The sequence below is a fragment of the Desmodus rotundus genome, chromosome 7 (assembly GCF_022682495.2).
Source record: "Desmodus rotundus isolate HL8 chromosome 7, HLdesRot8A.1, whole genome shotgun sequence".
Lineage (NCBI taxonomy): Eukaryota > Metazoa > Chordata > Mammalia > Chiroptera > Phyllostomidae > Desmodus > Desmodus rotundus.
In genome coordinates, this window is record NC_071393.1 from 29,182,603 (window position 1) to 29,207,801 (window position 25,199).

At 42.5% G+C, this 25,199-nt stretch overlaps 1 protein-coding gene across 1 annotated transcript in view; it reads right to left on the reverse strand.

The window, feature by feature from the left end:
- Positions 1 to 25,199, reverse strand: part of NCAPD3 (non-SMC condensin II complex subunit D3) — a 61,619-nt gene that overhangs the window by 11,718 nt on the left and 24,702 nt on the right. The window contains exons 14-24 of the mRNA XM_024557458.4: positions 24,965 to 25,038; positions 24,282 to 24,416; positions 23,109 to 23,329; positions 16,635 to 16,826; positions 16,097 to 16,194; positions 15,882 to 15,997; positions 12,385 to 12,492; positions 9,687 to 9,801; positions 9,486 to 9,593; positions 8,249 to 8,487; positions 7,234 to 7,313 (exon numbers count right to left, since the gene is read on the reverse strand). Of these exons, the coding sequence (XP_024413226.2) occupies positions 7,234 to 7,313; positions 8,249 to 8,487; positions 9,486 to 9,593; positions 9,687 to 9,801; positions 12,385 to 12,492; positions 15,882 to 15,997; positions 16,097 to 16,194; positions 16,635 to 16,826; positions 23,109 to 23,329; positions 24,282 to 24,416; positions 24,965 to 25,038 (1,486 nt within the window). The remainder of the gene's footprint in view (positions 1 to 7,233; positions 7,314 to 8,248; positions 8,488 to 9,485; positions 9,594 to 9,686; positions 9,802 to 12,384; positions 12,493 to 15,881; positions 15,998 to 16,096; positions 16,195 to 16,634; positions 16,827 to 23,108; positions 23,330 to 24,281; positions 24,417 to 24,964; positions 25,039 to 25,199) is intronic.

Sequence of the window (25,199 nt, forward strand, 5' to 3'; positions counted from 1 at the left end):
AGCCCCAAGGAACATGACAAAGGCCAGACCGTTCACCCTCAGGGTCCCTGACAGCTTCTGTCTCATCAGCACAGTCGGGGAGACAGCGCCAGGGCCCTGCTTCCTGCTCAGGGCCCAGCCTACGGGTGCGGGCTGGCCTGGGTCCATTCCCACGGTCCACACCAGTGTTTTCATCCCATTTCAGAGCTAAATGCAACTTCCACCTGCACAGAAGCGCCAGTCAACTCCCACCTGGAGAGGAGTGGGGACAAGAACAGGCCCAACACTTCGTCCCTGGCTGTCGAGCCTATTAGGACCTGCAGGAGGCGCACCTTCCCTACAGCTTATCCTCAGGCTTACTCACAACAGCACACCCGGCACTGACAGGTCACAGGGTAGTTCAGAAGTCACGATGTTGAAATAAGCTCAGGTGGAGAACCAAGATGGAGGCGTAGGTGGACACACTGCGCCTCCTTGCACAACCAGAACTGACAGAAAATTGAATGGCAAGGAAGTCCAACACCAAGTAGATAAAAAAGAAACATTCATCCAGACCAGTAGGAGGGGCGGAGACGGGCAGCCTGGGCAGAGAGCACTCAAGTTGCCGTGGCGGGACCAAAACTGGTGGAGTGTGGGACCAACAGGGCAGGCAGTGTGACCACTAGCAGACCCTACGGCCCTACATTCGCGCACAGATAAACCGAGAGGGTGGGACTCACAGTGGCAGAGAACGGGGCAGGCAGAGCGGCAGGTAGCACCCCGGGGCCCCACATTCTCGCATAGATAAACCGTGACAAACAGCGGGGGAGCAAAGCAGACCACGCAACCCAGGGCTCCAGTGAAGGGGAAATAAAGCCTACACCTCTGATTGAAAACACCCGTGGGGGTGGGGGCGGCAGCAGGAGAAACTCCCAGCCTCACAGGAGAGGTTGCTGGAGAGACCCACGGGGGCCTAGAGCGTGCACAAGCCCACCCACTCAGGAACCAGCACCAGAGGGGCCCAATTTGACTGTGGGTAGCAGAGGGAGTGACTGAAATCTGGTGGAGAGTGGAGCAGGCGCCATTGCTCCATCTCGGCCTCTCCCCCACATACAGTGTCACAGGGCAGCTACCAGCGTTACCCCGCCCCAGGGAACACCTAAGGCTCTGCCCCTTTAAGTAACAGACGCGCCAAGACAAAAAAAAAAAAGGCCCAAATGACAGAACACTTCAAAGCTCCAGAAATAATTCAACTAAGCAGCAAACAGATAGCCAACCTATCAGATGCACAGTTCAAAACACTGGTAATTAGGACGCTCACAGAATTGGTTGAATTTGGTCGAAAACTAGATGAAAAAATGAAGGCTATGCTAAGAGGGACAAAGGAAAATGTATAGGGAACCAATAGTGATGCGAAGGAAACTGGGATTCAAATCAACAGTGTGGACCAGAAGGAAGAAAGAAACATCCAACCAGAAAAGAATGAAGAAACAAGAATTAGGAAAAATGAGGAGAGGCTTAGGAACCTCCAGGACATCTTGAAACGTTCCAACATCCGAATTATAGGGGTGCCAGAAGGAGAAGAGGAAGAACAAAAAATTGAAAACTTATTTGAACAAATAATGAAGGAGAACTTCCCTCATCTGGCAAAGGAAATAGACTTCCAGGAAGTCCAGGAAGCTCAGAGAGTCCCAAAGAAGCTGGACCCAAGGAGGAACACACCAAGGCACATCATAATTACATTACCCAAGATTAAGCAGAAGGAGAAAATCTTAGAAGCAGCAAGAGAAAAGGACACAGTTACCTACAAAGGGGTTCCCATAAGACTGTCAGCTGATTTCTCAAAAGAGACCTTCCAGGCAAGAAGGGGCTGGAAAGAAGTATTTGAAATCATGAAAGACAAGGACCTACATCCAAGATTGCTCTATCCAGCAAAGCTATCATTTAGAATGGAAGGGCAGATAAAGTGCTTCTCAGATAACGTCAAGTTAAAGGAGTTCATCATCACCAAGCCCTTATTATATGAAATGTTAAAGGGATTTATCTAAAAAAAAGAAGATAAAAAATATGAACAGTAAAAATGACAGCAAACTCACAGTTATTAACAACCACATCTAAAACAAAAACAAAAGCAAACAACTAGAACAGGAACAGAATCACAGAAATGGAGATCACATGGAGGGTTATCAATAGGGGAGTGGGAGGGGGAGAGGGGGGGAAAGGTACAGAGAATAAATAGCATAGATGATAGGTGGAAAATAGACAGGGGGAGGGTAAGAATAGTATAGGAAATGTAGAAGTCAAAGAACTTATAAGTATGACCCATGGACATGAACTATAGGGGGGGAGTGTGGGAGGGAGGGGGTGTGCAGGATGGAGTTGAGTGAAGCGGGGGAAATGGGACAACTGTAATAGCATAATCAATAAATATATTTTAAAAAAATAAAAAAAAGAACTAAATAAGGTAAAAAAAAAAAAAAGAAAAAAGAAATAAGCTCAGGTGAAAATTCTGCTCCAAATGACAACACTGACTATGCAATAAGGGAGCAGCCTGACATAATCATGAAAACAAAGCCGATGAACCCCATTTAATGAGGGGCGCTCCCCACAGAAACGCACTGCCGGCCGCGAGGAGCAGAGGTTTGACTGGCACGTCGTCAGTGGGCTCTACACAGGCCGTGTTTCCTCGGAACCCAGGACAGACAGGCAGAGAAGGTGACAGCCTCAGATGAAGTTCTTTTTTGACCAGGGTTACTTCGGTAAACCTTCTGTGACAAGAATGAAGAAAACCACTGAGTAAACAAAAAGCATCCCCCAAAGAAACCCCAAGACTTCACCTTCTCCGGTATTTTGTCACAGCCAACCTACCGGAGCAGAGCAGCTACCTGAGTTTTCTTCTCAGACCTGAAGTCATTCACATGAAAGTGTACAATCAGAGAGAACCCAATACTTCTTCTGTAAGAGGGGCTGCTCTGGGCTTGAATTTGATGTCAAATGCTCACCTACTTAGATTTTGGGTCAAGAACACATACAGGGAGGAGTAACAAATGAACAAGATACTTCAGTCTATTCCCTAGTGAATAACAGGCTCACCAGCTACACAAATAAGTTCAATGTAACATAAATTACTCAGAGAAAGCCATCTGCTCGAGGCTGAGAGCAGACTCAGAGCTTCTGCACCAGGAGAAGCCAGCAGCCTCGGTCCAGGACAGTTACACAGCACGACTAGCCTGCTGTGTCCTCTGCTGGGACTCACAGCCACGCTTCAGCTCCTACGGGGTGGAGGCTCACAGATCCTCCCAGCTCAAAAAGAGGGAAGAGGAACTACTTCTTCATTTGTCAGCTGAAAAGTTAAAAGAAATTAGCACTCTCGGGAGTGACTCCTGCAGCATTCCGTTGGAGTGATGAGGCAGCACTTTTCAGGTGCCTGGGATAGAAAACTTCACCAGTTCTAAAGAAATCTCACTAAGTTAAGAACTCCCCGCTCCTTATCCCTCAGGACAATGAATAGACACCATACCCACTCACACCACCAATTCAGGGACACTGTCTCGAGTTTACACAGCAATAACTGCATTACACGAAAAATAAAAGGAAAACCAGTTAAATCTCAGTAACACTAATCTCGTGGAAACAAATTATTACTCTCTTACTAAGAATCTAAGCCCAGGTTTCAGAGAGCCCTATGAGGCACAAAGGAAGAGCAGTCTGTTCACGCCCATTTTTAGATTTAGTGGGGAACAAAATCCCAACTCCCTTCAGACGTCACCGCAAGCCAGATGCTGTTGGGAAGCAGATCTGCTGGATGAAGGCTGCTGGTAATGGAGGCACAGCCCTAATCCGGTCTCTCTCGGGTTAGGACTGGGGGCTCAGGCCCATTTCCACCAGAATTCCATCTGAAACTTGAGGCAAGCTATTTCCTGCATCTGGGTCATCCCGGCTGCCACCCAAACCCAGGCCCAGCCTGTCCTGTGGCGCTGACCTCTGTCCCATCCCCATCTGTTGCTGCATGTTCCTTTCCTCTGACCTCACTTCCCAGGACCCTTTCCCCGACCAGGGGTCCCCCCCTGTGCTCGGCAGGCCCGGTTCCACGAGGGGTCAGGCTTCAACCCCTCCAGGCTCCCTCCTCCTCAACGACTGCCGTGGACACAGCCTCTCTATGGCCGCGCAGGGGAGGCCACCCTCCTCTCCAATCCCACAGCTGGGGCATGGGGACCACGCTCCCAGAATGGCATTTTCCATTTACCAAATGTTCACTGAGTGTCTACTCCACTCCCAGCTCTTTCACGGGGCTGGGATATACCATCCACAAAATCTCTACCCCCGCCCCCCAGCCAGAAGCTCATATGCTAGTGGACAAACAGATGTACACACAGTACAAAAGATGTTGTCAAAAGTGCTCTGAGAAAAAGACAGTTGGTGGAGGAGGCAGGGAGGGGATGAGGGAGGCTTGGCTACGGGTTAAAAAAAAACATGACTTCTTTACCTGGTTCATATAACAACACTTAGCCTTTCTCTTGAAGCTCCTGCCATCCATTTTGGCCTCTAATGTTTCCTAATTTTCTCCATTCCAAATCCTAACCTCACTGCTGTGGTCTGAATGTTTGTGTCTTCTGCCCCAAATTCCTGTGCTGAAAACCTAACCCCCAAGGAAATGGGGACTTTGGGGGTGATTAGGTCATGAGGACAGAGCCCTAGTGAATGGGATTAGGGCCTTGTAAGTGAAGCCCCAGAGGGATCCCGCGTCCCTTCTGCCACGTGAAGATATAAGGAGAAGTCTGCGGAGAGGGCGTTCACCAGAAAACCAGCCCCGCTGGCCCCTGGTTGTCCGACTTCCGGCCTCCGAACTCTGAGAAGTAAATCTGTTGTTTGTCAGCCACCCAGTCTGGTGTTTGGGATAGCCACCCGATCTCTGAGAGCATCTTCAACGTGCACACAGATGAGCTCATCTAACCCGACTTTTCATCTTCTTGACTTCATCGACTCCAGTGACCCTCACGTTTATACAGTCGTCACTCTGTAGACACATCCTGGCCCTTGTCCCTACACCCGGAACACCCCACTTCTGACGTCAAAGAATCCACTTCCTGACCACACCCACCTATCCTTCCGCTCTGACCCCTCATCCCCATTCCACTTGTTCTACAACGTCACTAGGCCCTGTAGATCCTCAACTACTCCTTTTCTCCCAAATCACGCAATCCCTGCCTTTACTTCCTTTTCTATCTCAATAGTCCAGTACTTTGGCCTTTTTTTTTTTTTTTTTTTTTTGCCTTGAACCTCTCTGGCTCCTGCCTCCTTACACTTCTGCAGCATTTATCCAGTTAAATGGAAACAATCCACTGATTGGCGGGCTGTCACCCTGTGACTACTGTACTACAAAGCCACCACCTATGGGGCAGAGGAGAAAATATATCACACTATTTTGTAGCCCCCAAATTTTGGGCTCATTGCCATATGACCAATTAAAAATAGCACACAAATTTGCTCATGCCAGAACCTTTGGGAAATCCAATTGGACCAAAAATAAATTCAACAGGCTCTGCCACTGTGGTCTCTTTGGAAGATAGGTATTAGCAGATACATGTGGAAAGAGTAATGTCTCTAACGCAAGCAGACAGGCCTGACCCTTGGCCTAAACACAGGGGAAAAGACGAATGTAAAAGACAGCTAGCAAAGCTGAAAATCGTGGTCCACGTTTGACCACAGTTTAAACAAACCAGAATCAGGTAACTGGGAAGACTTAAGGGGGAAATATTAAAACACTGGAAGAGGCACTGACAATCCTACCATAGAGTGAATGCACACCTGCCCCTCCAGTTCTGTTCTGACTCCTGCTCTGATCACCTGCACAACTGTGTATGTTTTACACGCTAACCAGCACTCTTCCTCACATGTATGACCAGAGGCTGACGAGAGTGGGAGAAACAGAAGTGCAAGATAAATAACCAATCCACCTGCCAGGCTCATCATCTGAAAGCCTCCCCAGCACTTCTGGCCGTGCCCGCTCCTGGGCTCCACGTCGTGTGAGGAGCCGAGGGAGCCAGTCTCTCGGCACGGGGCAAAGGCGAGAGGGCACGCACAGCTGTCTCAGCCCCTTCCCCAATTATAGAAACAAAGCAAAAGTAACAGGCTTAGCTTTTTGCTTCTGACTCTAGAGAGTATTAATTAAAATGTTAACCTCTATGAGTTTATTATGTAAAATGTTCCTCCTTGGCAAATTATACCTAAAGGAAACTGAACAGAAATTCTTCCAGGGACTCAGGGTAAATCACTGGTGGCCACATTTAGAACCCCAGGGACCCATTATCATAAGCTATTTATAGTTAATGAACTTTATGAAGAACTTGTTCCAATTGTGGTAATTTTTGCCATGGCATTCAATATTCTATTTTCCAATTGCATATTTTATTTATTTATTAGATTTTATTTATTTGCTTTTAGAGAGAGTAGCAGGGAGGGAGAAAGCGAGGGAGAGAAACATGAATGTGTGAGAGATACAGTGATCGGTTGCCTCTCACATGCCCTCTACTGGGGATCTGGCCCACAACCCAGGCATGTGCCCTGACTGGTAATTGAAACAGTGACCTTTTGGTTCACAGGCCAGCACTCAATCCACTGAGCCACACCTGCCAGGGTGCAGATTTGCTTTAAAAAGAATAATTCATACAAGATAGTAATCTAGGTTAGCAAATCCTGTGAGATCATTTTTCAACCCTTGAAAATAAATCTTTAAAAAAATTATTGCATGACAGGAATTAAGTGACAAATCAATTCCATTCCCTTCCAATTCTTAAGAAACAGCCACTTCCAAGGAGCCTTGTAATTTGAATAGTCTATTTCATACTGTGCAATTGTGTCTTAATTCCTAGAATTTCTTCTTAAAATTTCTGCACTTAAAAGAAATTCTCAACTCACTCCCATTCTACTGGCCTAGAAACCAGAAGCCAGCTGTTAATGGCGGCTACTCCACAGTTTACCCTGACAAAGGCACTTCTTTAGGAAGAGTAAACAAAGCCAGCAAATATGGTCAATGCTGAGATTATTCACCGGTCAATCTGAATGAGTCTTTTTAAAACTTGTAGGCAAGATAAAGCTTGGTTAAAAGCTTAGTATTTTAAATATGTGCTAATTTTCTGGCAACTGCCAAAAGCTCACTGAATCCTAAATAACTGAACTCTAAGCCAATTGAAAAGACAAGAGATCTACCGCAGACCAGAAATTATAAATTAGGCAAATCGTTCAGCTGCAGGACGTGTGAGGGAAGAAATTTACCTGGCGATGTCTGGGTGTGGATCTATCAGCGTGCTGACGAATCGGAAGAACAGAGCGCCCTTCCATTTCACAAACTCTTCCTGTACAGAGAGAAAGGACAGGATTGAGGAGGGTTTCGACACAGAAACCGTACAGGTATTCAGTCATAAAACCACTGGGAGCTTCCTTTTGCTTACCCTCACCCCTCAGCCAGCTGAGCTGTCTGTGGCGCACTAGCAGTTTGTTAGCACTCAATTCCCAACCACCTCGAAGGCGCCTACCAGCCCTTCGTCATAAGAGAAGTGGAGGACTATGGGGGCAGAACAGCATCAGATCTCCTGTATTAGGATGATGACTCACAGAACATGCCTTTAGAAGGGAGTGCCCCTGGTTTCCTCGGCAGGTACAAAATGTATGAAAAGATGAGTACACAGAACACCCTAGAATAGATGTACATCTTTTTAAATGTCCTCTTTTTAAAGAGCAAATATCATTTCCCCTCCTTGTAGGCCTAGCATGTGTTCTCAACGTGGATAAAAGAGGCTAATGCTCTCTGCAGAACGCTACAGCTCAGAGTCCTCTGACACACGGAGAGGCCTCGCTGGGTCCGCAGAGCAACACTGTGCTTTTGGGCAACAACCAGGGAAACACTGGGACCTCACTACAAACAAGGACGTCACAGCTGAGAAACGCCACCCTGCACCAAAGTCCAGAAGAACAGAACTGGAACGAGAACTACTCGTTCACTGAGCATGATTTTCCCTACATGGCGTTTATTTGCAAAAGTGAAAATTTATGCCACTTCACAGGACATCTGAACAAATGCCCAAAACAAATTGCAGGAAGTAACAATCTGTTTAAAAGGCTGCACAAGACTTTAGAAGAGTGACTATTTTAAACCAAAGATTAGGCTAATTATTTTTGGATTCTACTACCAAGCAGCACATTTCCTATGCTACTCACATGTTCCCTTAAACCAGAAGCAATGCTGGAGGGAATCAAAGGACAGACAGACAGGCCTCATTCCCATACGAACCTGCAAGAGATTGGTAAGCAAGATGAGCGTCTGCTTTCGGATGAACGGGTCTGAGTCCTTCAGACACATGGAGATATTGGGCACGTACTTATCCACCATGACAGTGTACCGGATACAGAGATCACACAGAACGATGACAACATTGTTGCGAACGGCCATGTCTTCGCACACCTCCAGCTCTCTCACCAGGGCCGGGATGCTCTTCTTTGCCAGATCCTCGTGCTGTAAGCACAGCTTACCTGCCGCAGAAAAGAGGAAGTCGTGGCTCTACTCTGTCCCAGCAGGCAGAGGCGCCCGCACTTTCTCCGCAGATGTGCTGCTATGGATTTCATTTAATCGAGTTAAAACACGTCAATAATCACAAAAAGAAAAGAAAACAAGAGCCGGCAGACCCATATTAAATATCAGAAAATACAAAATAGCTCAAGAAAAAACGCCTTCCCCAACCCTCCAGGAGATATATTCCTTCTCTAGAGTAAAATTATTTTGCTTTTAAAGTCAGCAGTTGAATTTTGGAGTTATCTACTTCCCTGGAAAATGACCAATAAAATTAACATGAACTTGAAATCTGAGCTAGGTAATTAGGAAAGAATGATAACTCATTTACTTTATTTCTTTTTCACAGAAGAAAGAAGGCTGTTGTTGAGTTTTGTTTGTTTGCGTGGGTGGTGGGGGGGATTGTGTGTATGTGGCCTGTGGAATGTTCTGTTCTTCTTTACAATTCTTCGATATAAAAAAATTATTACAAAAACAATCATGACTCTTGTCCCACATAAAACAACCACAATAGAGAAAAAAGAATGAAATTATAAATGAAGTTAGTGTTTTCAAGATTAACACCAATTTAGGTTCATGAAGAGATACACTTACTAACTCATCTACCGGTCTGCAAAGTACCAAACAAGCCGTCTTTTATAAACTGAACTCAGCGTAGTGCCTGGCACACAGCACTTGACTTCACGGTGCTATGTTATGAGTACAAAAAGATAAATCACAGGGACAGGAATAACTGTCCCAAATTAACATAGAAACAAAAGCTCTCTACAGGGAGTGTCTTGAGTCTGATGTCTTGGGCAGAGTTGGGTGCCCCTTTCGGAACTGCCTCAAAGCTCCCAAGAGCTGGAGTAAATGTGTGCTCAGCACTATGCAACCCGTTACTGGCTCACTTAGGACAAAAAGCCACCCAGGGAACCAGCCTGCACAAGCGATGCTCTGCCCACAAGCTACCGTTACTCACCAAGGGTAATGATGGCGTGTGCTCTAATCACAGAAGGCATGACAGAGCCTTTGAGTCGGGAGAGCGGCTGAGAGGCTGGGGCTTCGCTGCTGCCTTGAGAGGGGGTTACTACAGGGAAAGGAAGAAGGGCTTAGTGACGGGACTGCTGGGGCTCCCCCAGACTTCACACCGCCCCTGCAAGGATGACGTGAAGTGCCTTACAATGATCCGCGTCAGCAGAAGAAGCCAGAATGGACTGGATCAGAAGGAAGGCTCGCTTCTCCACTCTGGCGGGACAGAGCTGGGCTATATCTCCTAAGGTAAAAATATACTTCACCTGCAAAGGAAGTTGGTTTGCAGTAGAAATTAAGCAAAAGAAAAGTTAACTCGAGCAAGACTAAGGACACATCAATGGAGTATTTTTTTTGTCCTGTGAATTTAAAATAACTATTTTTTTCCATGAAAATAGCCATTTTAAAAATTCAGTCACTATTTAATAAAATTCATCTAATATTAGGGTGACCAGATGATTTTATCACCTACATCTAGATACTTCTGCAGGTAAAATGGGGTGCTGCTCATACTGATGCTGTGGGAGCAGGCATCAACCCGGACCACGGCGGGCAACCGGGGGCACAGAAGTACCTACTTACAATTCTGCCATCCAAAGGTTGTATCTTTATTATTTTTGTAATGCAACTTTCTTTTCAAAGTATTTTTAGTCACACGGCTTTATGTTTGCTTTTTTTAATACACTTACCAATTGTGCTATTTTGAAGTTTGCAATTACTGCCTTCAGTATTAGCCATCCTTCAGTGTCAACACAGACAATGAGTACGTTTAGTGACTGCAGCCGTGTGCGACCAACTGTGGATGGCCTCACAGTCTGTCGCATCATTCCACTGTTAACAAACGCTTGCGTGTGTCTCATCCTTCGCTGTCGCTTGCCTTAGCGCTGAGGAACGAACGCCTTTGCACTTTTGAGTAAGTTCTACTTCCTTCAAAGTGACATCCAGCGATAAAGGACACACAAACCGCTGTACACTTTAAAACTCACTTCCGAACGGTCCCTCAGAGTAGTTTACTGTCTGGACTCCTACCCCAAACTTAGAAGTACCGCTTCCTTACAGTCTCGCCACTGGTGTGTGTTTATCAAGGCTGTTTGGCCAAACAGTCAGGCAAGTGATGCTGCTTTTTTAATCCCCAAAAGGTTGATGCCAAAGAGTAAAATGTTAAATAAGGGCTTATTTTAGACTAAGAAAGCCAATAAAAAGTCTGCATTTAAAAAATCCTGAACATATTATATCTGTTAGTGAAATGAAGAAATATTTAAAGAAGAATGAAGTGAACAATATATACAGGGTAAAACTTCTCTCTCTATATTTCAACTAAAGGGTAGATTTTGGTGACATATTTAAGAGTGAAAAAAAGCCTTAGGGGGAAATACAGACTGGTCAGAATAAGCATTTTTCTGCCCTGGCTGGTGTGGCTCAGTGGAGTGAGCACCAGCCTGCGAATCGAAAGATCGCTGGTTAGATCCCCAGTCAGGGGATATGTCTGGGTTGCAGGCCAGGTCCCCAACTGGGGGCGTGTGAGAGGCAACCAATCGATGTATCTCTCACATATTGATGTTTCTTTCCCTCTCCTCCCTCCCTCCCCCCCCTTCTTTAAAAAATACATACATACACACATACGCATTTTTCTGAGCCTGGGCAGTGACTGCCAGACAAATTAGAAGGGCAAGACCCTCTAGAAACCCTGAGTCAGGACCACTGTACACATGGTCCTCTGACCTAAAATCCAAATTCTAACTGATAAAAAAACTAATATTTTTATTACAAAACTGTACATATTGGTGCCTCAGACACAAATGGTCTTCCTGTGCAACAAATGTGAGCATGGTCTTCCACCGCTAGGTACAGTGCCAGGTGGTAGCGCAGGAACTGAACCCCAAAGAGAGGTGCTCTGCTGATTTTCAAATGGATGAGGGAAATAGCGAATTTTGGTTAAAGAATGGCCGCCACTGCCCTGGCTGGTGTGGCTCAGTGGATTGAGTGCTGGCCTGCGATCCAAAAGGCTGCCAGTTCAATTCCCAGTCAGGGCAAATGCCTGGGTTGCGGGCCAGGTGACAGGCATCCAATCAATGTTTCTCTCCCTCTCTTTCTCCCTCCTTTCCTCTCTCTAAAAATAAATACATAAAAAAATATTTTAAATGGCCTTTACTGAAGGACATAACAACAACAAAAAAGCTCACTATTATCTTTATTGAACAAGTGTCAGATGCTGGAATCAGAATTCCCAGCATGTACTGTTGTTGACAGACAGCCACTCGCATCAGAACATGGGCTCCGCATTTACTGGCTCGTAGGAACCCCTGGCGCTGACCCAGTTTCTAAAGCGGGAATGCATGTCAGACAACCTTGCTGCTCCAGAGTCATCTGTGTTTTCAATTTTCAGTGCCTCATGTCACCTTAGACGTGGCTCTAGAACCACTCAGCACGATTCCCTAGTTCTCTAGTCTAATACTCAAAAAGCTCAGCAGACACACGATAATTTTAAAATCAAACCAATGAAAAGCACAAAAATTATATGCTTTACTATTATTCTCTCACCTTATTATTTCTAAGCCTGGCTCTACCATGAGGACATGACACTTGCTGTTTTCTCTGTTGGATCAGGTAATGAATAGGATCTAACTGGAGGAAGTGTATACCGTCAATTTTTTCCCCCAGATAGTAAGTATGAGAGAAAAAGATGAATAGGTCATCAATAAAAAATTCTTCTAAGACAGGAGTAAGCTCTACGCTAGGAAAATCCCTTTCTTGCTAATAGTATTGGAAATGTACATTACAAAGTCATCCTTAAAAACACCCCAATTGGTCTAAAGAGAAAACAATGGTTAAGAAAAGTAGTTACTTACCAACAGGTCTTCATCCATATTCCCAGCACCATCTTCCTTCAGTACAATGTTGGAGAGGCAGTGCACACAGGTGGAGAGGACATCCCCGCACACCTGGTTCAGTAGCTCCTGTGGCAAGTCAAAGTTCAGCTCTGAAGGACCTCACACGTCAATGACACTACTCAGGAAGCACAACTTTCCCAAGAAACTCTCTGACCTTCAAATGTATAAACCATGAGCCATGAAAACCCAGCCATCATGCTTCTGAGCCTTTACTCTTTTAGTAATCTGGCAATTGGCAAAGTAAAATGTACAAAGAAATGTATATATGTATATACATATTTTCTTTCAACATTTGCCCTATAAGAGCAAAGGGCTCATATCTGGGAAGATCTAGGGTCCTAATTTACAAGAGACCCATAATTGCAGTACTCCTCTAAAAATACAAATATTGCAGTTCTAACACGTGTAGATGGTGCATTAACTACTGTAATAAATGGGCATAAAAAAGGGAGCTGTTATTCCTCCAAAATTTATTCATCAGAGACATTTTTCAGTGTCTCTTATTAGTTAAAATGACCTCAAAGGGTCAGCACCTTTAGCCCACAACACCTAACTACATTAGACAGAAAGGGAGCTTGATCACATTCTACAACATTCTACTGCTCTTTGACTTCACTTTCTCCAAGAGGCCATTCCAAAATACCAGCTTGAGATAAGTGGCTCCATCCCAGGACTTCCATGTTAACTGATGAACACTTCTATTTTAGGAATAATTGTCTCACATTGAAATTAGCTGTTCACTTATTAAACTAGGTCTTAATTATCACCCTAGGGCCTAGCAGCACCACCACAAAAGGGACTCAGTTTTTGCCAAACTGCTGGCCAACCACCATTATGATCCAAATATTTTTTATTCCAATTACAGTTTACATTTAATGTTATTTTGTATTAGTTTCAGGTATACAGCTTAGTGGTTAGATATACTCCCCAGTATTTCCAATATCCACTACACAGTAGTTACAATATTACTGACTATATTCCCTGTGCTGCATTTTAAACCCCCATGACTATTTCATAACTACCTTCTTAATCCTTTCACGTTTTCACCCAGTCCCAACCTCCTCCTCTACAGCAGCGATCAGTCTGCATCTATGAATCCTTTTCTGTGTGTTCATTCATTTAGTTCTTTAGATTCCACATATAAGTAAAATCATATGGTACTTGTCTTTCTCGAACTTATTTCACTTAGCATGATACCCTCTGGATTCATTCACCCTGTCACAAATGGTAAGATTCCACTCTTTTCTTATGGCCAAGTAATGTTCCATTGTACATATGTACCACTGCTTTTTTACTCGCTTGCCAACTACGATGGGCACCTGGGTTGCTTCCATAGTCTGGCTATTGTAAATAATGTTGCAATGAACGTATGGGTGCAACTATCATTTTGAATTAGTTTTCGGTTTCTCTGGATATATACCCAAAATTGGAATCACTAGCTCATAAGGCAGTTCCATTTTTAATTTTTTGAGAAACCTCCATACTGTTTTCCATAATAGCTGCACCTGTCTGCATTCCCACAAAAATACACAAGCGTTCCCCTTTATCCACATCCTCGTCAACACTTGTTAATTGATTTACTAATGACAGCCATTCTGATAGGTGTGAAGTGATAGCTCATTATGGTTTTAATTTGAATTTCTCTGGTGATTAGTGACATTGAACATCCTTTCATATGGCTATTGGCCATCTGCTGTGTCCTCTTTGGAGAAGTGCCTATTCAAGTCCTTTGCCCTTTTTAAATTGAATTTTTTTTAATGTTGAGTTGTATGGGTTCTTTATAAATTTTGGATATTAACATCTTATCAGATGTACCCTTAGTAAATATCTCCTCCCATTCAGTAAGATGTCTTTTCATTTTGCTGATTTCTCTTGCTGTGCAAAACCTTTTTAGCTTTTGTAGTCCCATTTGTTTATTTTTTCATTTCCTTGCCTGAGGGATATATTAGGGAAAAAAATTGCTAAGAGATTTTACTGTCTGATTTCTTCTAGGAGTCCTGTGGTTTTGAGTCTTTAAGTTTTTAATCCCTTTTGAGTTTATTCTTATATATGGTGTAAGAAGGTGGTCTTGTTTCTTTTTTTTTTTTTGCATGTTTGGTCCAGTTTCCCCAACATCATTTATTGAATAGAGTGTCTCTTCCTTATTTTATGCTCTTGCCTCCTCTGTCATATATTAACTGACCATAGAGGTGAGTTTATTTTATGGGCTGTTTTGTTCCAATGACGTGTATGTCTGTTTTTATGCCAGCCTGTTTTTGCTCACGAAGGACTTGTAGTATAGTTTGATACCAGGTAGCATGATACCTCCAACTTTGTTCTGCTTTCTCAAGATTGCTGTGGCTATTTGGGGTCTTTTGTGTTTCCCTGTAATTTTTGGTTTATTTGTTCTAGTTTTGTGAAAATCGCCATTGGTAATTTGATACGAATTGCACTGAATCCATAGATTACTTTGAGTAGTATGGACATTTTAACAACGTTAATTCTTCCCATTCACAAGCATGGTATATGCTCCACTTACTTGTATCTTCTTCAATTTCTTTACTCAGTGTCTTATAATCTTCTGAGTACAGGTCTTTTACCACCTTGGTTAAGTTTACTCCTCGGTATTTATTTTTAATGCAATTGTACATGGGATTGTTTTCTTAGTTTCCTTTACTATCTTTCTCTTGATGCTTTTAAGATTCTTTGTTTGGCTTTAACCATTGCCATTTTAATTATGGTGCGTCTTGGTGCGGGCCTCTTTTTGATTCATCTTGTTTGGGACTCTCTGTGCTTCCTGGACTGTGTCTTTTTCCTTCACCAGGTTAGGAAAGTTTTCAGCCATTTTTTTTTCAAATAATTTCACACCTCTTTGATCTCTCTCTTCTCCCTCTGGTACCCCTATGATGTGAATGTTGTTATGCTTCATTCTGTTTCTGAAACCATCCTCAATTTTTAAAATTCTTTTTTCTTTTTGCTGCTCTTATTGAATGTTTTTTGCTATCTTGTCTGCCAAATTGCTTATCTGATCCTCTCCTTCTAATCTGCTACTGATTCTTTCTAATGTATTCTTTACTTCAGATATGTACTCTTCATTTTGGACTGGTTCTTTTCATGTTTTCTATGCCCTTTTTCATGCTTCCTATCCCTAGGTGAAGCATTCTTCAAATGAGGGTAGGTGTGAAGCAGGGGGATACTCAAAGCTATCACGAGCACCTAGCCCACAGCTTATTAAAAGACAACCTTGCAGAGCTCCCCACCCAGAGGGTGACTTTCTAAGGTATGTCTTTAGCAGCCAAGTTCCTCTTGGAAAATGCCAATTGCTTGTCATATTAAGTGTTTCTTTTTGTTGTAGTTGCTGGGGACCACCCATCCTTACAAGTTCTCTCTAGAGAATCCTTCTCAAAACTCAAGTCAGAGTACTATGTCTACTAAGTACAAATAATGACGAACATCCAGGAGAGTTTGTAGTGTACCTGTTCCTCTGCAGGTGTCCCTGCACACACTCTACAGAGTCTTTGCAAAGTATCAACAGCCGAGCTGATCAACTCCGGAGACCACTGGAATCCATTCAGCTTACACTTGACGACATCTAAAAGGGAAGTCAAAATCCTTTAAATTTAACTGCTTCAAACACACAGACATAAAGTGAGAGGCAATGCCTTTTCAAGATCCTCCAACAGACACTCACCGATCACCTTATCCCGGGTGTTCTTTGGAAGGTGCTTTGCGACGTGCCCAATAACACACAGAATATGTCCTAAGGTGTCTGAATTGGGATTCTGTTGACTAAGAAAATGGCAGAAGAAATATCATGTAGAACCAAAGTAAACAGTGCTGCCAACAAAATACTTTTCTTCTGGATTATATACACCAGGGTAGCGTGGTTTGGGATTCAGGTTGTAAGAACATTAAGGCACTTAAAGAACCTGGACAAAGAGTAACTGAAAGCTTGAAAGTGAATCTTACTTTTCATGTTTGTTTTTAAGTCTAAAGTTAAAGAAAAGATATGTGTATATAAATACTTATAAAATAGCTCATTTCCTTAAGACATGAGCTTTTTTCTTTAACATTTTTTTATTGTTGTTCAAGTACTGCTTTCTGCCTTTTCCCCCCACCCCGGCTCTCCCCAGCTCCCTCCCCTGTTTCCAACCCCCCTTGAAGACATGAGCTTTATTTCCAAGAATCTTTACTGTGTCCATGAGTAGCTCAACTGTAAGCATGCAAACCTGCTCATTTTCTCCCAAGACTCCATGACTTTGGTGTAGTCCAGCTTGGGGGACGAGCAAGCAATCTTGGAGAGCAGCATCCAGGCTGGTGCAGAATGTTCCGTGCCAGTGTGGGATATCACATTATTTATAAAAGTAGACGAGAATTTATCTTTCTTGGACCAGATATAAAAAGCCTTATTTAAATAGCGGCTGGAAAAAGAGATGAGAAAGCAGAATTGTAACTATAAACGTACAAAACTGTTGAGATCGGCCCCCTGGTAAAAAAGGGCATCGAGTTCTGCTGCTCCAGGCTCCTTGGACACGTGACTCACCCACGGAGAGGTTCCTGGTTAGCAGCACATTTGATACCAGACTAGGTATTGTTTCAACTTTTATTACACAGAATACGGTATATTTACATAAAGTACTTACTTTAAAGCAAAGAATAAAATTTCATAATTCATTTGAGAACCTTCTCATCCCCATCCCCTCCAAAATTTATATACAAACATATGGGTCATGTTACCAAAACAAATACATCCAGAGTTTATAAAGTTTTAGTGATAAAAAGTGTAGACACTGTTCTTTTTTTCAATGAAGGATTGGAGAGAAATGACATCTTAGCATTTAAACACAGTGATATTAATGAGTTAAAATTTGTTATGACCTGCCAATACCACTCAGAAATACATATTTCCCAAACCATTTAAAATTAAAACAAACAATGCTTCTAATGTAGTAAAGTTTGTGTATGTCATTGTTGTTTTAAATCATTTTTCTTCTTTCTTTCCATAGCACTGAATGAGATCTTAGGACTCATGAGAGAAATGCAATATTACATATTAAAGTGAAAAGAAAAAAACACTCCTCTCAATTAATTTTTCTTAGACTGCTAGGGAAACACACACACACACACACACACACACAAGGTAATAAGATTTTCTCATTAAATGAAAAAACAAAAAATCCTCAAAGTTTGCAAAAGGCAACTGTAACAAAATAAGCACATCTACCCATAATAAGCATATGCATATTAATAAATGGTTTTATTAATATATTAGCTATTCATTAAAAACCTATACATATATACCTAGAGTTTTACTGAAGATACCTTACAATATAAAATTTTTATCTGATGGCTGTCCAAAACAAGATATGTACAATCAACAATATTTTAAAATTTATTAGTAAGAATGACACACAAAATAAGTGATGTTTAGTATAGAAAGCCAGCAGAATGGGAAAACAGTTTCTCTGAACTTCAAATTTGGCTGCTCTCTAACGACTTACTCCTCCACATCAACTGAGCAGCCCCAGGAAGTCCCCTCAGGTAGCTCCACAGTTGATTACAAGCCATTCCCAAATGAGTCAGAAAATGAGTAACAAACAGTAGCCTAGTTCTCTTGAAAAGCACTGTTGACCTCTATCCTTTTTCAAAACCAATGGACACTCTTCAGTCCCAGTTTTACACGACCTCTAGTAGACAAGACTGGCCACTCTTTTCACCTCTTCTTTTCCCTTCACGAATTCCTTTTCTTCTGATCACTTTAACTGCAGGTTTTGAAAAGCTCTATTCTAATCTTCTTATCCAGTCTAACTCCTTCATTATCAATAGGTCTCCATGCTGACCAGTGACGAAGCATTGCAAGGACACATTTATAACTGGACTTCTGTCTCCAGTCCTCCCCCGCCTCCCTCCTCCAATGGGCCCCGCCTCCGCTTTCCATATTTCAGTCAATAGCAGCCCCACTGAGCAGTCATTTTAGTGAGAATTCTCAGAACCTTTGGGCCTCTAGGCCTTTGCTCTGCTACTTCCTGCCTGGAAAACCTCACTGTGGTGGCTGCCTGGTTAATTTCTATTTATTCCACCTCTGGAGTTTCTACTTATTCACCTCACACCACCACCATCTCTAGGTTGCCATCCTAAGCTAAAAAAGTTTAAAAAAAACAAAGAATCTGTTCCTATAACTCACTGTCTACTAAAATTGTGAATTTATTTTGTTTCTTTCCACTAGACTGAGCAACTTGAGTAGAGCACGTGCTCTGATTTCCTTCAACCTTCAAACCAAATCTTCACCAACTCCACACTCACCTGTTACACAGCTCTGCATGCAGCCTGTTCTCTCCATTTCCACCATCGTCACCTTGATTCAGGCCCTCATCACCTAACTTAAATCAGCTTAATGGCAGCCTGGGGGTTTCTCAGACAATAACCTCGTATCTTGGTCATCAAATACTAGTCCATGTACTACACTTCCTCAAATAAAACCCTGTATTACTTGTGGAGAGCCAAGAAGGATAACGTGTGCCAAGGGAGTTGGAATGCAGGCCTCGGGTTCAGCACAACTGCCCTCGGCCACAGAAGACTGATTTTTGCAAGAAAAGAATGACTTGGCCACTTGCTAGATCCCTGTACCATAAAGGAGCAAGAAATTGTTCTTAGAAAAATAAAATGTACTTAGCCTTGCGGTTTTGTCTTTCCCACGCTCTGCTTCAGAGCTTGCTCAATATACACAGCTTGACTTTACCAAGAAACAGTTCCCTCCTCTGCCTCCCAGAGAAGGGACTCCACCTGATGCCGCTTTAACTTTGCCTCTTTATTTCTTAATTCCCTGTCACCTTCCCTTGGGACCTGGTTGATCCAGCCGAGCCGGTGGAGGCAATTACTCCTCCACTTAAATTCATCAATACCCTCTGAATCCCCTGCCCACCCTGTTTTCTACCTAAGGTCAAACTCCTTAGCATGCCATATTACATCGCTCAGTATCTGGGCCCTGCTTACCACTCCAGTTTCGTTGTACGCACCGCCCAGCGAGCTCCACCACCCTGGCCATACTGAAATCCCGTGGGTCCTCCTCAGTACACACTACTTTACGTATGGCTTTGCACTGGCCCTTTCTTACATTTGCCCCCTTATTAACCTCCAACATTCAGCTCAAAGGTTGTCTCATCTGTGAAGTCTCTTTTCCTGAACATTTCTTGACATTCTAGTAATTCTGTTTATTAAAGAACTTATCACAAGATTTTGTTTATAAATATTAATAGAACTCTATTGCACTAATCCTTACTGTTCTCAATAATTCTATGTTTTTAACTGATTCCCTAGCTCAGTGGCACTCATGCTTTTTCATCGCACAGACCTTCAAATACTTAAAAATTACTGTCTACCTTGAAATGCTTTTGTTTATGTTAGAAATTAAATTGCCATGCTGCAAATTAAAACTGAGAAATTTTAAAATATTTATCAATTTATCTAAAAATAACAGTAAGCCGATTACATGTTAACATAAATAATGCATTATTTTACACACAAAATAACTTTCTCAAGAGAAAGTCACGTGGTCAGAAGAACGGTATTGTTTACACTGTCCTACATCTCTCTGCAGGCTGACGCGAGCAGAGACAGACGGGCTCTCATTTCTGCCTCTGCGACCAGTTCCAATGCCAATACCACCGCATGGCTGCGGAACGCCACTGTGCTGCTCTGAGAGGGCAAAGGTGAGAAAGGCACGGAACACCTTAGTATCGTGATAAAACCGCCTGAGCTCAGGAATTCAGCTTAGTTTGAGAACTGATGCCCTAGCTCATTCCCTACAGTGGCTACTTCAAAACTTCTTTACTCTTGTGCCCCTAATTCTACCCCTTCCCTCCAAAATTCGGGCAAAAGTATTTTTTTCTCAATTATGGTCAAACAGAGGTAACAAAATGTACCATTTTAACCATTTTTAAGTGTAGCTCAGTGGTCTAAGTATATTCACACTGCTGTGCAAGCACCCATTTCTGGAACTTTTTATCATCCCATACTGGAACTTTGTATCCATCCAACACTAACTCCCTGTTACCCCTCCACATCCCTGGTAAACCCCACTTTACTTTCTGTCTCTGTGAACTTTGACTGTTCTAAGTATCAAGTATGAGTGGAATCATACAATATTTGACCTTCTGTGTCAGGCTTTGTCACTGAGGATGCTTTCAGGGTCCATCTGTGTTGTAGCACCTATCGGAATTTCATTGTGTTCTAAGGCCGAATAATATTTGATTGTCGCACTTATCTACTGCATTCATCAGCCAACAGGCATTTGTCTCCACCTTCCGGCTGCTGTGAGTAACGAATGCTGCAATGACGTGGTCGTGCTGGGCGCACACTGTGACTGTCACCTCGCTGAGAAAGGCCGGAAAGCTCTGGCACTCATATCACGTCCTCCGTGAATTTCTCTTTCCCCATTCTCTTTTTGTTTCCTTTCGTTTCTGAAGTTCTTCCCTCCTGCTTTACCAAGTGCATTCTTTTTCAGAAACTTTCGTAACCATCTCTTTCATTCACCCTCAGTATTTCCTATCTACTGGTTCTCTTTCCTTCTGATTTCCAAATATGAAAAGGTGTTTTCCCCCATCTTAAAATGAAAAAAGAAAAGCCTGTGAAAGAAGCTATTATACAACTTAACTGCAGGTAAGTTAAAGACCTAACTGTAAAAGGGGGAAAGAGAATGCCAAATTCCTAGGAGACGATATGGGAGAACATCTATAAGACCAAGAGGTAGGAAAAGATTTCTTTAAAAATACATTAACCATAGAGAAAACCACTGACAAACTGAGCTCAACAAAAGACACCATTAAGAGAGTAAAAAAGGCAAATCATGGAGTGGGACAAGAGCAGGCAGTTCACAAAGATGAATATCTAAATACTAATCCATCTACGAAGAGGCTCAATCTCATTAGTCAGCGTGGCACTGTGAATTAAAACCACAATGAAATACTAGTACCCACCCACCAAAATGGCTGCATAGGAAAAACTGATAACACTTAGTGCCGGCCAAGATAGGCAGCAACTGAAATTCTCATAACTACTGGAGCAAAATGTAAGCTGGTACAACCACCCTGGAAAACTGTCTGGCAGCCTGTTAAAGACAAATGAAAACATTCTCAACAACAGCTCCTTGGCGTAACACCCAAGAGATGTGCGTGTGCGTGTGCGGCGAAAGTTGTGTACAGGAACGTTCATAGCAGCACTGTATATAATAATCAGAAACTTGATACGACCCAGTTACGTATCCATAGTAGAATGGATAAATAAATTGTGGTTTATTCATAAATGCCACATACAGGCAGCAATAAAAGTGAATGAGCCACAGATACACAAAATAACTTGTGAATCTGCATTACACTGAGTGGAAGGAGTCAGACACACGAAGAATACATAGCATATAATGCACTTATATGAAGGTAAAGAATACAGAAAACTAACATGTGGTATGAAAATCACGAAAGTGATTACCTTTGAGGAGGGAAGAACAGTGATTAGAGTGTGGTGTGATTAGAGTGTGATGAGAGAGAGGGAGTGTGAAGGTGCTTCTTGGGCCTAGCGATGTTCTACTTCTTAACCTGGATGGTGGCTGCATGGGTTTATTTTCTTTTTGGTATTTATTGACCTCATAGTTTATGTGCTTTTCCCTGCATGTTATGTTTCAATACAAAAGCTTTTTTCAAAGAAAAATAAATGAATAAACCTCCCAATGGCTTCTCATGAGCTGTAGTAGGCTTCTCCTGCTTTTTTTTTGAAGAATGGCTACTGCCTTTCATTACCCCAAAGCTTTATTATGGCATGTGTAGTGAACTATCCCTAAGAAAAGCAAAAACGTAGTTGATTTTATCACTGGCTGACTTTCCCTCCCAGCTAGGCTTCCAGCAAAGCATATAGCTGGTACTGAGAAAATAACGAGAACACATTTTCAGCTATAGTTTTAACACCAAACTTATATAACTTTAAGAGATCACATAATCCAACTGGCTGTTCTTACAAATCAGGAAACTAAGACCCAGAGCATTAAGGTGACTTGCCGGGGGCCAAGAACAGTATTTCATGACACTAAATCCCATTATTTGTTCTACTGTACAATTCCTTCATAACTACATGAAAACAAACAGGGAACTGTTTCTTGTATATAACTTGTTTAAAAAGGAAAAGGCAGTCACGGTAGCACCAACACAGACTAATTCTAGGGTTCCTGCAGAACAGCTTACAATTGGTCACCGTGGGTGCTCGCTCCTCCCGACCGTGTTCACCGCGCCCTGTACGCTCAACAACTGTCAGCAAGCGGGGGAAAGTCCTGCAGTGTTAGGCCAACCGACACAACAAAACGCCAGGAAAAGTTTAACTTGTAAAAACTAGGGAAGTATCCTTCAAAATAACTAGTATTGAGGAAAGCTCATACTTGTACACCGTAGCCGTCAGTGCTTTCTATTATGTATGTATAAAGATAAAGATTTAAAACTGGAGAACACTCAGAGAAAAGCAAAGGAAGGGATCAAAGGCTTCACAAAAAAGTCACCACAAAAATGCTAAGAGATTTGAATTAGGTCAAGAAAAACAGATGAAAATTGAGTCGTCAAATATACTAAGTAATTTAGAAAGCTACTTTTCCAAGATCGATACAGAAATTTATTAATCAAAACCTAAGAGCCTTCCATAAGGAAAATAAGTCAGAATTAACGTACCTCAATTCCTGGCTTTCTGTGCTAAGGAGACCGAGTAGTGCCCAAGCCAACACCTGGCTGTCGTCTCCACTATGGAACTTGCTGAAGTGCTTAACGTTCTGCAACAGGAGCTGGTCGAGGCACTCCAGGGCCTTCTCCTGCACGGTGCTCTCACAGTCCATCACCACTGGCACGGCCCCCCGCAGCCAGGCTTTCTGTATGGGGACGCATGCCGGGTGGGCCTTTAGGAGTTAAAATGATGGAGTCATAAAGAAGTCCGATGCTATTAACAGTCTGACTACAAACCAGTGAAGATGGGATCAATGTTTTGAGACATGCTGAAAGTAGTTGCACACACAATTATTAAGTAGACCATAAAAGTTAAAAAAAAACCCAACCCAGAATACTTGAACAATACGTGAAAATAAAGCTCAATCTCCAGTAATTCTAAGTAAGCGTGTATTGAAATTTTAAACTTACAAAGACATTATTTTAATAGTAATAAATCAGCACTTTTTGGTAATTTGAGATCAAGAACAAATAATATTTATCCCAAACAGTAATTAGAATAAATGTTAGCAGGGAAAGTAACAATATGCATTGCTTAATGCCTTCCATCGCAAAACAGAGAAAAGCATGCTCTTAAACTTCTTCAAGAGCTAATTACTTGGCAGAGGTAAATTACATGTAGGGTTACTGGTTCTGCCCTTTTGGCAATGCCATCTATACAGGCCTTAATGAACAAAAATTAATCTGGGCCTCTGCCCTAGCCAAATTAATTTTAAAATTGATATTTCTATGTGAGACTTGGGCTGAAGTCAAGAAAGGCTAACCATTAGCATTCTCTAGCATAGTTCATAATTATATGAAATGCAATCTATCATATGTAATCAAAAGATACTTCTTCCTTTCTCTCATACTGTATAATAGACTTGGTAGAATTTCTACCAGTCAACAATATTTAGCGACAAACAATTACTATGCTGAATTATATTTTAATGCCAAACCCCATGCATTTGATCCATAATGCTCGTCCCTCACCATAAGGAGTTCGGTAAGAGACTGTAAGGCCTGGTATAATAGACTTGGTAGAATTTCTACCAGTCAACGATATTTAGCGACAAACAATTACTATGCTGAATTATATTTTAATGCCAAACCCCATGCATTCGATCCATAATGCCCGTCCCTCACCATAAGGAGTTCGGTAAGAGACTGTAAGGCCTGCTTCCGGACAGACACCGCAGGGTCCCGACACTGCTCCTGAAGAAAGGATAGCTCTTCTGCCATGGCCGAGACGTTGCAGTGTTTCAAAACGCTCACCAGCACCTAGAAGGTGCATGGAGAAAGTGAAGCGATGACTTGTGCATAGTCTAAATGCACAAAGACAAACTACAGACGCAAACACTTCCTTCAAGTTTGCAGTTCTTAGTATTTTTAAGGTCATCAATCCATCCCTCCTCCCAGGAGCATTCCACCTTTTAGAATCTGATGAAAGCCGAGGCTTCTCTTCTGAGAAAATTTGACATACATTTTATGTAAACAAGTATTTACAAACATTTACAGTTTCACAAACCGTATCAACATCTGTCCATGGTCCCCAAACTAACAGTTCCTATTCCCAAAAAATGAAGTTAAGGATAAAAATTCATGATTCTTAAAAAGCCAGCAACCCAGTAGGAAAGCTTAAAATCACATAATCCTTCAGTTCATCTATGTAATTTAGGTAAAACAGGATCGAGATGACTGAAGGTTACATGAAGAGCAAATTAAGTAACAAATATGGCAGGAGGATTTTAAAACTATTCCCATGCATTTCCAAGTTTGTAGTGCTTAGAGAGAGAACACAGTAAAGACCGCCTGGAAACAACTCACACCTGGAGGGCAGACTTCCGAACGTTGGTCTTCTCATCCCTGATTCTCTTTCTCAGCATTGCCATGACACATCTTTCTGTCAGGAAGTGCCGGGGTGGTTAGTCTGGGAAAGACTACACAGCATCTGACATCTCGTCACACAAAACCGAGGAACTCTGGAAAACTGACTAATCAGCCTGTTTTATTTATTTACTTATTTATTTTTAGAGAGGAGGGAGTGGGAAGAGAAAGAAAGGG